This window comes from Malaya genurostris, chromosome 2 (assembly GCF_030247185.1).
Source record: "Malaya genurostris strain Urasoe2022 chromosome 2, Malgen_1.1, whole genome shotgun sequence".
Taxonomy (NCBI): Eukaryota; Metazoa; Arthropoda; class Insecta; order Diptera; family Culicidae; genus Malaya; species Malaya genurostris.
The window spans coordinates 247,187,982-247,202,131 of record NC_080571.1 but is presented as its reverse complement, the minus strand read 5'-3'; the positions used below and the strand labels follow the sequence as shown (position 1 = coordinate 247,202,131).

At 35.5% G+C, this 14,150-nt stretch overlaps 1 protein-coding gene across 1 annotated transcript in view; it reads right to left on the bottom strand.

Annotated features, from left to right (window-relative positions):
• LOC131429172 (uncharacterized) overlaps window positions 1-9,684 on the bottom strand; it is a 35,528-nt gene extending 25,844 nt beyond the window's left edge. The window contains exons 1-7 of the mRNA XM_058593220.1: window positions 9,562-9,684; window positions 9,428-9,508; window positions 9,173-9,374; window positions 8,945-9,112; window positions 8,791-8,885; window positions 324-665; window positions 13-262 (exon numbers count right to left, since the gene is read on the bottom strand). Coding sequence (XP_058449203.1) covers window positions 13-262; window positions 324-665; window positions 8,791-8,885; window positions 8,945-9,112; window positions 9,173-9,374; window positions 9,428-9,508; window positions 9,562-9,634 — 1,211 coding nt within the window. The 5' untranslated portion in view covers window positions 9,635-9,684. The remainder of the gene's footprint in view (window positions 1-12; window positions 263-323; window positions 666-8,790; window positions 8,886-8,944; window positions 9,113-9,172; window positions 9,375-9,427; window positions 9,509-9,561) is intronic.
• Window positions 9,685-14,150: the final 4,466 nt, after the last annotated feature.

Below are 14,150 nucleotides of genomic sequence, written 5' to 3'. Positions count from 1 at the left end.
TTTAACAAATACCCTTTATAATTAGTACAATCAGCTATGGTCAATACTGTATCCTCATCCACTATAACCCCAAAACAATTTTCAGGTGCTTCCGAGTCCCATCCGATTTCCGCCAACTGATTTTGATCTTTACCAAGTTTAATTCGTGCAGTCTCGGAATTATACGAAGTAAATTCAACCGTTTTTTCCGTGATCACCGCATCTTCATATTCCCGGTACTGAACATAACGCAAAGCGCAAAATGTGGCGTTGTAGGTGTTCTCTGTGAATAATAAAACCGGTATATTAAACGAAACCATTCTTACTCCCGGGTTTGCTAGTACCATCCACTAGGGCACCGTTCTTCCGCATCGTAGACACTATCCAATCGTGGTAGACCGATACTCTGGTATACACTCCCGGTGTTGATGTTCCACAGGCCGTCCCGAACGAGGTAATGCCAACGATGAAAGGGGTCACCTTAGAATTGTGCATCAATTTTATCTGCAAAGGACCACCGGAGTCACCCTCGCAAGTGTCCATTCTATCGTCAACCGCACAAATGTGTTGCACTTCCAGACCAGTTCGAAGCTTGCGCGTAGTCACATTGTTGTAAGTTTGGCCACACTGCTCATTCGTGATAGGTTTCAAAATTACCTTCAACAAAACCGGTGTTTGTTCCTGTGCTGAAAAGATAAAACATCTGTAGTTTAATGAGTTATAGTTACTCAAGATATGATATTGTAGATATTTTCTGAAGAGTGGACATTGTAATGATAATGTTAGTTATGGATGTTTTTATCAGTTCTTCAAATTTCGTGTGATATGTTCAACTCGTACTGTGTACTATGAGACTCGTTGTCTCATGGGCAACTGAATCTTAAAGGGCTCATGCTGTCTGAATGATGTATTACAAGTTTCCAGGAGAACGGAAATACTTTGTAACAAATTAAAACGTTCAAGTGGAGCAGGGCCGGTAGAGACACCCATAAGCATCTTCTCTGTGAATGAGACGCGAGAACAAAAGTTTTCCTCGCTTCCAAAATTACAATGTGTATTAAACTATAATGGGTCCTCAAAATGACTGTAAAAACGTGCTAAAAAATTATCCGACTTTCTTCAACTCATGTCGTTTTCGCTTGATACCAAACCTAACCCAGTTTTCACCCTAACTGCTGTCAAACCATTTGTTTGAAGCTAGTTTCGAACCTAGTTTCAACGTTGTTGAACTGAAAATCGAAACAGTTTCGAACCTGGATTTTGTATCAGGTTTGCTCAAATCCCCGTTGCTAAGTGCGAAATAAACACAGTTTCGTAAAAAGTGTTTGTTTGATGAAACGACCCTGGGTCATTTTCAAGCGAAAACGACATCAGATTCAAATCGAAGACCTTATAGCTCCATAGCCTACTATTGAATTTCATATTGAAATGAGGTAAAACATGCAAAATGAATTAATAAATTTTTCAATTTTCATAAGCTTAGAATAGATCTTACGGTTCCGAAATTACATTTTGATAACTATTAAAATTGCATTTTCAGGAGCGTGTTTTTTCACATGACACTAAAAAATCAAACCAAATACTTTCATCTAACTGAATCTTTCTTCAATTGGACGATGTATGAAATTAATATAGAGCAATGATTTAAAAAAACCGTGAAAATGTTTCTAACACATGGGCTGAAAAGTCCCAAACCAAACACATAGATGGAGCTAGTTTTATTGCAGTCGTCTTTAAAAGACAGCTTTTAAAATTTCATGATATTCTATTCATTAGTTTGTGAGTTATTGTGCTAAGAGTGACGCTACTTTTGTTATAATCAGAAAAATGGATCGAAAACAATTTCTTGTTTTAATTTTACACTGGGTCTTGATGAGCTTGAGCGATCACCTCTGGTTGCCACTCCGTTGCTGATCGGGATTAGCTGGCATTGTACAGGGAATTTCTAGATGATTCGACCTGGAACTGGTAAATCATCCTTTAATGTACATCTTCTGATAAGCCCAGAATTCATTGATCAGTACCGGCGCCGGCCAGGCCCGAACGTAGATCGTCTAAGGAATGGGAAGGGATGTTAGTCCAACACTTGTTTTTACTGGAGGCCGTATATACTACTGTGCACTCCACAAGTGTCACGGGAGAAAGATATTTGTTAGTATAAATTTCAGTAATGGTAGTATTAGCGTGCGACCTAGTTTCAAGTTTCAAGATGCTCGGATGCACCACTAAACTCACTGATTTCCCGAGTGAACGTTTCAACAATATCCGATACTGAAGTTCCTGAGTCACAGTTCTGATTTGCGAAGAAAAAATTGAAATACTATCGCGTAACGAATATAAACTTCCCTATTTTTTTAAATGAAATTATCTGCTACAAAATAAACGATTGAATAAGATTTAGACAATATAGTTGATTCATTGTAGTGGCATATTATTAAAATTTTTATAAAATCATTTTAAATCACCAAACAAAGGTCAACAGATTTCACGCGCGACTTGATTGTTTATTATTTCTGCTTTATTATTTTAATTATTTGTTAAAATTATTAATTGGTTATATTGGTTGATCTGGGCAGCCGGCTACCGAGAAAAAATTATTAATTTATCAAACAAACGAGTATTTTTTACTATTTATTTAATATAAATACATGTTATCTCTCTTATTAACTTTGTAATATTAATGGTTTTGCGCATTAGTTGATTTTTATCAATCAATTTATAATAATGAAAGACAAGCAATAACATGTAAGAAGAAACATACCAAATAAATAAAGTTAAGTTGAATGAAGAGATAATTTAGTAAAATATAGTAATCCGAAGTGGAACGTTGGAAGTATCTGAGAACTGAAAGGAAAAGGAAACTCCTGCAATTGTCGCCTTTTACGACATGGAAGCAGGAACCCAGTGGATCAATTCTTGGTTCGTTTTTTTTCGCCGGATTCCACACGGCATCTAGGCTGGTACTATCCTATGAAAGATAATAGGTGCTATCAATCTCCTAGTGGACCCCAGCCCCTAATAATTTTACACTGTTTCTTTGTTTCTGTTTCTTGTTTCTGTTCAAGCGAAGCAATGCACAGTGGGGAAAAATGGACCAAAAACGCGACGATTTTTTTGGAAGCATGATACAGCTGACCACAAAGCACTTTTTTGGTGTAAAATGGTCAGTAAAATCGATTCCATGTATTTAGAAGGACCGCACGAAACGCTATCATGTTCATTTTACCCCAAGTTCCCTTTTGATACTGCATTGTATTCAAGCTTAACTATATAACATGAAAACGAAGAACTTGCAGAAGAGCGAATAGAGAGTTTTCGATGTAAAAAAGTCTAACAAATCGATTGCATATAGTTTTATTGACAGCAGAAAACTCGTTGCACCGTTTTACCCCATTTCTTTTCTAGTTATAATATTCAGTTGAATTATGATCTACAATCCAAAAGCAGATCCAATGCGATCTATCAATATTGGTTCATAATACGTGCAAAACATCTGTGATCCAATAAAACACAATGGGAATGACAGTACTAGTCCGTTTAACCCGTTTTACCCCAATTTATTTCATAAGTCGTATTTCTGGTTAAACTTTCTTTCGCATACCGAAAGCAGGCTGATTGCGGTTGATGAAAATCAATTGATATTACGAAGAGAGACCTGAAAATAGGATTACAAATGAATTCAATGACCGCACGAATCTTGCTATACCGTTTTACCCCAATTTATTTATTTCTTTCGCATACCGAAAGCAGGCTGATTGCGGTTGATGAAAATCGATTGATATTACGAAGAAAGACCTGAAAATAGGATTACAAATGAATTCAATGACCGCACGAATCTTGCTATACCGTTTTACCCCAATTTATTTCATAAGTCGTATTTCTGGTTAAACTTTCTTTCGCATACCGAAAGCAGGCTGATTGCGGTTGATGAAAATCAATTGATATTACGAAGAAAGACCTGAAAATAGGATTACAAATGAATTCAATGACCGCACGAATCTTGCTATACCGTTTTACCCCAATTTATTTCATAAGTCGTATTTCTGGTTAAACTTTCTTTCGCATACCGAAAGCTTCTTTCGAAAGGTCTTTCTTCTGAATATCAATCGATTTTCATCAACCGCAATCAGCCTGCTTTCGGTATGCGAAAGAAAGTTTAACCAGAAATACGACTTATGAAATAAATTGGGGTAAAACGGGTTAAACAGGCTAGTACTGTCTTTCCTTTGTGTTGAATTGGATAACAGATGTTTTGCACGTAATATGAACCAATATTGGTAGGTCATATTGGATCAACTTCGGGATTTTAAATCTGAATTCAACATAAAATTATATTAATGGGAAAATTGGGGTAAAACGATGTAGCACGTAGCATGCGATCATGAACATCATCTGTAAATTATTATTTGAGGTTATATGCGAAACATAGAACTGTCTTGTTGAACCAAAATTGGTCCAAACACCGATCAGTAAAACATTTTTTTCTGTAAATTCATGGAAAAAGATGACTGGGGGTAAAACAAAATACAGTTGTTTGCGGTCAATCTTATTAAAAACAATCCATTTATCTAACTTATGAGCATGTCAGGAATACCTTCCGATTGGTTGAATTGAATTTTTTCCTGAGTTTCACAGTTAGTTTTCAAAGTAAAGTCAGAAAAAAGAGGAATTGGAGCAAAACGGGCATGATAGAGAATTTTTCGGATCTTCTAACTATCATAAATCGATTCTACAGAAAAATTTGCATAAGAAATACTCATTTTGAAAATATTTGCTTATGTTTTTATGAAATTATTAAGCAAAGTCGCGTTTTTGATCGTTTTTTCCCCACTGTGCAATGGCTTGAATAATGTTATGGAGACTTCGCTCCATCAGAGACAACAATAAAACGTTGGTTTGCTGACTTCAAACGTGGTCGTGAAGACACCGATCATGCAGAACGCAGTAGACGTTCAAGTGAGGCGGGACCAGAAAACATAACAAAATCCACAAAATTGTTTTGAATGATCGAAAAGTGAAGTTGAATCAGTTAGCTAACGATGTAAAGATATCAAAAGAACGCGTTGGATTTATATTACATGAGCATTTGACTATGAAATGAGCTCTGTTCAAAGTGAGTGCCGTGTTTGCTCACTTTTGACCAAAAACGAGAACATGTTGATGATTCTGAGCAGTGTTTGGCCATGTTTATACGTAACAAACCAGAATTTTGGACGTCGATATGTGACAATGGATGAAACATGGATTCATCACTTCACTCCGGAATCAAACCGATCGTCATCTGAGTGGACAGCAACTGGTAAACCTCGTCCGAAGTGCCCGAAAGCACAACAATCGGCTGGAAAGGTTCGGGCCTCGTTATTGTGGGATGTGCGTAGAGTAATATTTGTCGACTATCTTGAGAAAGGAAATACCATTAACAGCAAAAATTAAATAACGTTATTGGAGCATTTGAAAGCTGAAATTGCAAAGAAACGACCGCATATGGCAAAGAAAAAAAATTGTTTCATCAAGGCAACGCACCGTGTCACAAGCCAATCAAAACTATGACAAAACTACATGAATTGAACTTCGAATTGCTCCCACATCCACCGTATTCACCAGATTTGGCTCCCAGCGACTACTGGCTGTTCACAGACCTGAAAATATACTCGTTTCAATTTGTAGGTTAATGCTACCGATTTTAGCTATACCGGTCCCAGCTCCCGGTTCCAGAAGTACCGGAAATAATAGTTAAAAATGGTTAAAAACGGAACTCGGGAGACAGCTGAGTCGATTTTCACAAACCTAGACTCAAATAAAAGGGTCTACGAGCAGCTTAGAAACTAAACAATTTATTTAGAAGCTGGAAAATGTAACCGGAGTGAAGATATTGTATCCGATTCTATCACAACTCGTTGATTGTAATACGCAAAAAATATGGCGACTCTATCAATGAGATGACTGTTGGTACATTAGCCCTAGAACCAGAAAAAAAGGTGGGTGGGTAATGTCAGAGACATAACTGGATGTCGTGAATACGAAAAAAACTGATTGTATGAATTATGCAAGCATTCCCCTTTTCCACAAAAATCCTCGCAAAAACAAAGAAAGCTTCACTTGATCTCAATTACTGTGAATTTCACACAGCGAAAAATGCACAAATCTAATCAAACAGTTCTAGATTTACACTAAACTGAGGTAAAAACCTTCGATTTGCGAAGAAGAAATCCTAATAGTTCTTTAGAAAACTTTTAGAGCCATTGGAACGGCTGATTTTGTATGATGCTCTCCACCGTTGTCCCCTTTTCGTTGCTTTTTCACCAATACAAACGACTAGCAGCTGTGACGTAATCGCTCTTGTCGGAAGCGAAACGACACGCAATACATCTGCTCGCAGTGGCGATAGAATCCAAACTTATTCAATTTTTGTTAAGAGATTTCTTTTTACGTGATTTCGTTTTGTAGCTTTTCACAAATGGGCGGTCCTAACAGCTATAAAAATAGCAGCATATAGAATTTTAAAGTCGATTATTTCATTTCGGATTTGCATTTCACTGTAAGAAACTATCAGGGTGCTGTACGGGATTCATTCCTGCCTTTCAGAAGGACCAAATTGTGGAACTCACTACGATATTAAACACTGTTCGGAACATTTTCCTCGAACGATTTGTTGTGCAGCAGCAGATATTTTGTTCTCTTCCTCGGAACACGTTTTGATTGGCCGGGTGTTGACATGGGTCAAATGAGACAGGTTTTTCAATACTGTACTATTGAAATACTTCAATGCTGTTGCTATACACGTTTAAGTTGAAAATTTTTGATTCTATTGGTGGTTAGATTATATAAATCCTTTCACAGATCACTGAGCTATGAGCTTTCAAAATACGAGAAAGGCAAACGCGCCTTATGAATTATCCTCTTTGATACTCGTTTATATCAAACATTTCATTTTGAATTATTTGAGATTATGTCACAAAACTGAAAATTTTATCATAATATTGTGATCATATTTTCAATGGCATGTAGCAAAAATTATGTTGATTCGTTAGATACAACAAGAGATATTCACGATCAAAAACTTATCACTCTCTCAGAGGGTACATTTTGAAAAGACGCCCCATAGTAAAGTAAATCGTATTCACGACAAAAAATCAACAATTTTTCAGTAATGAAAATCATCCGAAAAAAATAAAAGAAAGCTAACACATGTATTTTGGCTTCATTTTTATTCCAAACCTGATCAGTATTTGGTATTAATTTTATTAGTTTTTTGTTTATTTTACGAAGTTGCTAAAACAATTTATAGGCAATCAAAAAATCTTCAAATTCATTTTAATAAATAGTTATTTCAAACAATAAAACATTATACTACACCTAAAAGACAATACATTTACTTATATACGTACCACGTAAAATAAACAGCGCAAAAAACAACGTGACTTCGGAAATCCGCTTAAAAAAACACGTGACTTCGGAAATCGCGTAGTTTCGGAAATCCGCGTAAAAAACCTCAAAACTGAAGAAAAAAAAATTATGACGCTAAACATCTTAGAAATGCATGATTCGTTCAGATCTGGTGTTGAATCAACAAAAATATTTTAAAAAATCGACTGGGACTTAAAATTTGTTTTAACATTTCCGAATTCGATTTTTTTATGCCAAATGTTTTAGAAATGCATGCAACGTTGACATCTGGTGTGATATAAAAAAAATGTTTTTTTTTAATTCGACTTTGATACTTAGAAAATTTGAGGCCACGTTACTTCAGAAATCCGCGTAGAAAAAACCGCAAAATGGAAGAAAATTTTTTATTCTAAATGTCTTAGAAATGCATGAAACGTCCAGGTCTGGTGTAATCTCAAAAAAACATTTTTTGAAAAACAATCGAGTGGAATTTTCGAAATTTCCGAAATCGATTTGTTTTGTTAATGCCAAATACCTTAGAAATGCATAAAACGTCGAGATCTGGTGTAATCTATTTTTTTTATTTTAACATAACACCAGATCTTTTCATGCAAAACACAAAAGGACAAAACAAGAAAGCCGCGTAACTTCGGAAATCTGCGTAAAAAACCGCGTAAAAACCCGCATAAAAATGACTTTAGTGCAATGAACATTCTTCTAGAAATAACCGTTCTCGAGATATTTGGGCATGAAATATGAGTTCTTCGAATTCCATGCCCAAATATCTCGAGAACAGTTACTTCTAGTAGCAATATCGTTATGGGCGAAATTGTTGCCTTCGAGCTGCAGAATAATTTTTGAACTAAAATCCTTAGTGATGGTAAATGGTAAGCCACAATTGAATTAATATAACTCCTTACTAAACGCTGAATTCCAAAACAAAATAAAAGAAAAGAATCCGACTTTCCAGGAAATCATATGACAACTAGTAATTGCAAGTAACATTCATTTATCAAATCAAAATTAAATTTATCAATAATAACACAATGGTACGAAAGTAATGTAAATTTAAACTACAAAGAAGATTGTATTAGTTTTTAAACGGTGTCCAACAATCAAATAAGTACGACTCAGAAGTTCATGTTATGATACCTGAGGAATTCCCCAGCAACATTTATGTCGTAGACTAATCAACTACAAACGAACAAGTGCAAGTCTCACTTAAACATACACATTTTAAAAACTGGAAAGTAATTGATCGACTATTCAATACACTGACTACATGTACAAACCCAATGCCAATGCAAATATGGGGTTTTGTTTTGATGAATTACCCTAGTTCTAAGTGAGCGATAAAGCATCCGTTGGCAATGAGTAAAGCTCTTGTACAACTTAGATACAATGATACTACTGAAATCAACATACCAAATCCAGTTTTACCCCAGCCAGTTGCTTCTAAATTTCTAAATCTAATTTCTTCATCCAACCATAAGCAAGCGGGAACCACTGTGTCATGCAATCTGAAAATGTGTTTAAAAAGTATGTTCTAAAACTTTGCACTGTTTGGGAGTGTACTCACCTCACATTTTTCTCCAGCTTCACCAAGGCAATATCATGGTAATGCCCAGAGAACTTATGCATAGGATGTCTAATTAAACCCGCAATTTTCAATTGTTGTGCGTACTGGTCATCATCTGCGCTGAACAGGTCTATGTCACCAAACCGCACTACATCAGGAGCTTGATTACTGAAAGTGAGAAACATTCAGCATCACTCAAATCACTCGTCGAAAACTTGGCCTACGAACTTGGAATCGACTGCACAATGCGCCGCAGTGAGCACAAAGTTATCCCAGATAAGAGTTCCACCGCATTGCCATAAGATATTTCCGTTACGTTGGGTCCACCCGATCGCTCCCATATGAGCAAATTCTTTCAACGGAACCGGCAACCCAAACGCTGGCTTTACTTCTGCTATCGGAAGCAACTGATGAAACCGAAGGTGACAATCTGCACAAAATTTATTCAACTTGGTTTATTCAAAATTATTGAAACCGGCATACCGTTCAAAGTGGTCCGCTCATTGGGGAACATCAGTGGTTTTCCATCGTTATCAGTAATCTTGGGTTCAAACTGACAAACAACTAAATGGTTGTGTTAATTGATCAAATTATTGGAAATATATACAACTAGTTACCAGTGCCGATGAACCAGCATACGAAAAAGGACGAACTGACGAATCTCGTCGTCCTGATTTTAAAGGACAGCATTTGCTAAACTGGCAGAAATTGCAGCTACTACTATTATCACTTCTCGATCGCTCGTTTAGAACTGAGCACCTTTCTTGATTTCAGATCAATCGTTAGTTGATTATAGTCTTTTTCCTTATCTTGGAAAGGATTTCGCATTATTATGTTTTCCTAGTTGCAACTAATCATAAGTCGCACATGTCCGTCACTGGAAATGTTTGTAAATTATTAAGTACTAACCTTAGACAACTACATTTTCTATAGCTGTATAGCAGGATTGCATACTCGATACTTTGAATTTAAAACTATCTTGTATTGGTAAATCATCTTACTAGTGCTGAAAACGTATTTTGAATTAGGGTTTAATAGCAAAAAACCTTTTTACTTTCAAACTCTCAAAACTTGTCTTTACAATAAAGATAACTAACATATGAACTAAGCACGGTTCAATGTCAGTATTGTCGCACGGAAATCTCTATGTTCTTGAAACAACAAAAAAGTTAGTTATTTTCCTTATTATGATGATAAATAGAAGTAGATGAACGGTTGTTGTTCATTGAAGCCATTATTTTTTCTACATCTTACTGATAGCTTAGCAATGATACAGACCTAAAATTGAGGAATTTCTTACTCAACAGGTAAACTGAAAAATAACCTAAATGAAAAAAAGCGTTATCGTTCTCTCCGAAAGCTTTATTTTTGAAGAGACAAACAAAGAGATGGGGCTTGTGCTCATTCAGATTAAACCTTGAAATATTAGACTCAAGAGTTGTGAGGGTGTCCATAGTTTTGGGCACTGTAGTCCGTCTCGGTAAGCCCTCTGATGCGGTTGCACAAGAAAATGTCGAAGAAATACATAAAATGATATTGGTCGACCGAAGAGAGACCGTGATCGAGCTCTAACAGATGCCATAAAGATCAGTACTGACCGCACACAACATATTTTGGGCAAGATTCTGAAGATGAAAAAATTATCCTTGGAAATATTTCCACGTATTGATTTGAATGTTCATAGCCATGTAGTTATTTACAACTATATATCTTTGAAATGTTGATTAATAGCTAGCAGTGTCCTATTTTGTCTGCTTAAAATTTCCAGCATACCTAACGTAGACGACAGTTTCAATGGGAAAGCATCGCTCTGATTGGTCAATCGATGCAAAAGCGAAACTGTTGAAAGCAGGCTTATCTATGAATATAAGCGAAATTATAGATAACGTTTCAGTCCTACGTGCTCATAAAAAGCGCTATAAAACGATTTGAAGCTTTAATAATGAATGGTATGCTCTGATCTTGTGCGAGTTCGGATGAAATTCCATGTTATGTCGTTTTTGCCTGAGAAATTTGCAACTATCCCAGGGTAAATTTTGAGTAGTTAAGATTAATTTCTAATTTATATAAGCTAAACTCGATTAATAAAGAGAAAAAGTTTATTGCTCCAACCGAAATCGCAGAATGGTAGAGAAACTTAACGCTATAAAAATAACTACGTGCACACAGAACTTGAACACAAGCTTGGCGAAGAGAAGCTTAAATCCGTATCGCAAGTATGTACGAAGATATAATTGCATACATTTGGGATATTGATGTAATTTCGTCGGCTATAAAACAAATACAAGTCAAGACAAACAATGTTCGGTGTTGGTTCCTAATCAAGATCAATCTCAGCAGACTCTCGTGCAATTGCGGACTCAAAAGTGTGATGATTGATTGAACTGTTCGATTGTAGATGATTAGAAATTTTGGTTGCCTTGTTCCACATCAATGGCTGCGAACAACCCCATGGGGCTGATCCTTTTTTTCTGAAAATTTCATTATTTGTATACTATTTTTTTTCGAAATAAACCTCTTGATTCTGGCCCACATGAATTCTGAACTTAATTTTAGGCTTAGAAATTAGTTTCAGAATTCAGTTCCAAAATTTAGTTCCAGAATACAGGTTTAAAAGTCTCTGGAACTGACCCCCAAATTCTCAATTCTGGAACTAGATTTTTGGAACTGGTTTCTTAGCTAAATTCTGGAGCTGAATTTTGTACCTTAATTTAAGTTCAGAATTCGTATCCAGAACTTTGATTTAGAAACAATACTGGAACAAATATAGGCCACATAAAGCTTGAGCTTGAGCTTGAAGCTTATCAAATAAAAAAGGCTGTCAATGTATATAAAGCAAGCCTGAATAATTTTAGAAAGTTCAAAGGCAACCAGCAAATAACGAACATTTTTCCCAGTTCCTTTTTAGGTAGTTTTCCGTTAGTTTAACGTAAGCAAAAAATAACAAATGCCATTTTCATTTTGATTCGTCTGCTTTGTTGTATTACCAATGTTAATTAATAGCTAACATGAATAGTGACCAGTTGATGAAACCAATATAGCGATTGTACCGACTTTTTCAAATTTTCGTTTGTTGAAAAAATTATGTATCGATCCGATCCGGTTTTATCAATTAATAAAAAAATATTTTCTGTTAGACCTCCTGGAACAAAAAAAAATCGTCTAAACTAAGAACAGTTAAGCCAAATAGAACAGTGAAAATCTTCTGCAAATAGAACATGGCGACAGTGACCGCCTGTGGCAGTTTAGTGTTAAGCCGTTCTAAGCATAAGAAAGTGAGATCTTTTGTGCATCAGAACGAAGACCAAACAGAAGTCTATGTATTGTGCCTCCGAAATTTTTTGAAATGGATATTTTGAAGTGAGGTGATAAGAAAATGTTACTCTCCGCAGGCCAAAGGCAAATGCGTTGTGAAGTTCTTTAACAGTGAAAACTGCGTTTGCTAATCTGAGAAAAACGAACAAACAAAAAATTCAGAAGGCGAACCCTCAATTCGAGGCGTAGTATTGTGTTTCGTGGAAGTGACACCTGTGATTGGTTAGAGATCGTGTGAATGCTGGAATGTGGGAAAGTATTTCGTTTGGGTTAGTTGGGTCAATATTATCATGCTACAGAACGATTCTTCGAAATGAACTGTTTTTTCCCATCTCTACAAACGTATATCGTAAACTGTAAACCAAATGGATCTAACGAATAATTCGGTAATTTTTGGTGTTGTTTTACTTTTAGTTAATTCTTAATTTGAATGGATTTTCAGCATCCATAAAACCACACACATTTTAAACTTACGATTAGGTTTTTCGGATTTGGATATTTTTCATGGAAACGAGTGAAGAAAATTCGAACCAGTCGTGACTACGGTGTACTATACATTCACGAAATAATGAAAAAAATGTAACATCATTCCCCGGTTGACCGGAATTATGAGCGCCTTTCGGAGCATTACACAGCCCGTCAAGTCTATCAGAAATTACTATCGAACGAAATGTATTGGCAGGAAGTGGACATAGTGATATGAAATTATTTTATGTCTATAAGAAAACAAAAAGCTTTGAGTAGTTCTAACCTCATTCCATTCGACGAAACCGTCAAGATTTTTTTTCATTTGGTTAATAAAAAGGCACTGAAAATTTTGATAATTGTTTGACTGTTAGTTTTCACGACAATCAGTATTTACAGTATTTGGCTATTGGAAGATAATTTTACCACACGGACGGTATGGTTTTTACCGTACTCAGAGACTATTCAGATTTACCGTATGAATTGTATATCTATTTCCAGAATTCTGCAATGAAAACTTGCGTAAAACTGATCGTCCGGTAAAAATTTGCATAATTGTTGTAAAATTGAAATTCATGTACCGAAATATCGGTTATTTCTATTTATTACCGAAAGTTTTCGTTAAAAAATTACCGAACAACGGAATTAACAGAAATATTTGCAAGATTTTAATATGAAATATGTTTGCCTGTTCACGTTAGATTGGATTCTCAAATATCTGTGCAAAAAAGTATAAAAGCATATCCGGAATAATAAACAACTAACTGTTTAGAGAACACCGCGTGTTTTTGCGTCGTTTTTCAAAGCCACAATATTTTAATACTTTAATATTGAAACTGATTTAACAGATATAAATTTAAATTAATCTATTGGAGAGACTCGCTATTTGGCTGTTCGAAACAGCCGTTCATTTGCATTTTTTTTATTTTTAGACATGACACCTAATTGTATACTGCAAGGAAGACAATTTCAAAATCATTGCCCCTGAAGTTATATAAACAAATGTTCTGTGCTATGCGTTACGCTTCGATTTTAGTCAAAAATGAATAGATAGATGATCCTAGAGCTTTTGATAATGATGTATAATCACGAATAACACAATTCTCGGTTAATTTTTCAAAAGGGCGTATAAGCGAGTGACAGTTTCTCTTTGTTTACTTTCTCTTCTATTAATTACCAAGCGGTTTCCACTTTTATCACTCAACTCTTTGCATGAAATGATACCCGAAACTTTAGACTTTCAAACAGAATAGTGATATCAGAGAAAATCTTTTCAATCACATCACAATAATCGAAAGAGAGAGTGATTAAAGTGAAACTGTCACTTGCTTATACGCTCTAATGAAAAATCAACCGAGAATTATTATTAAATCGATGTTTTTTACTGAATGTTAAATGAACTTATTTCCAAGGCGACAAACGTTTT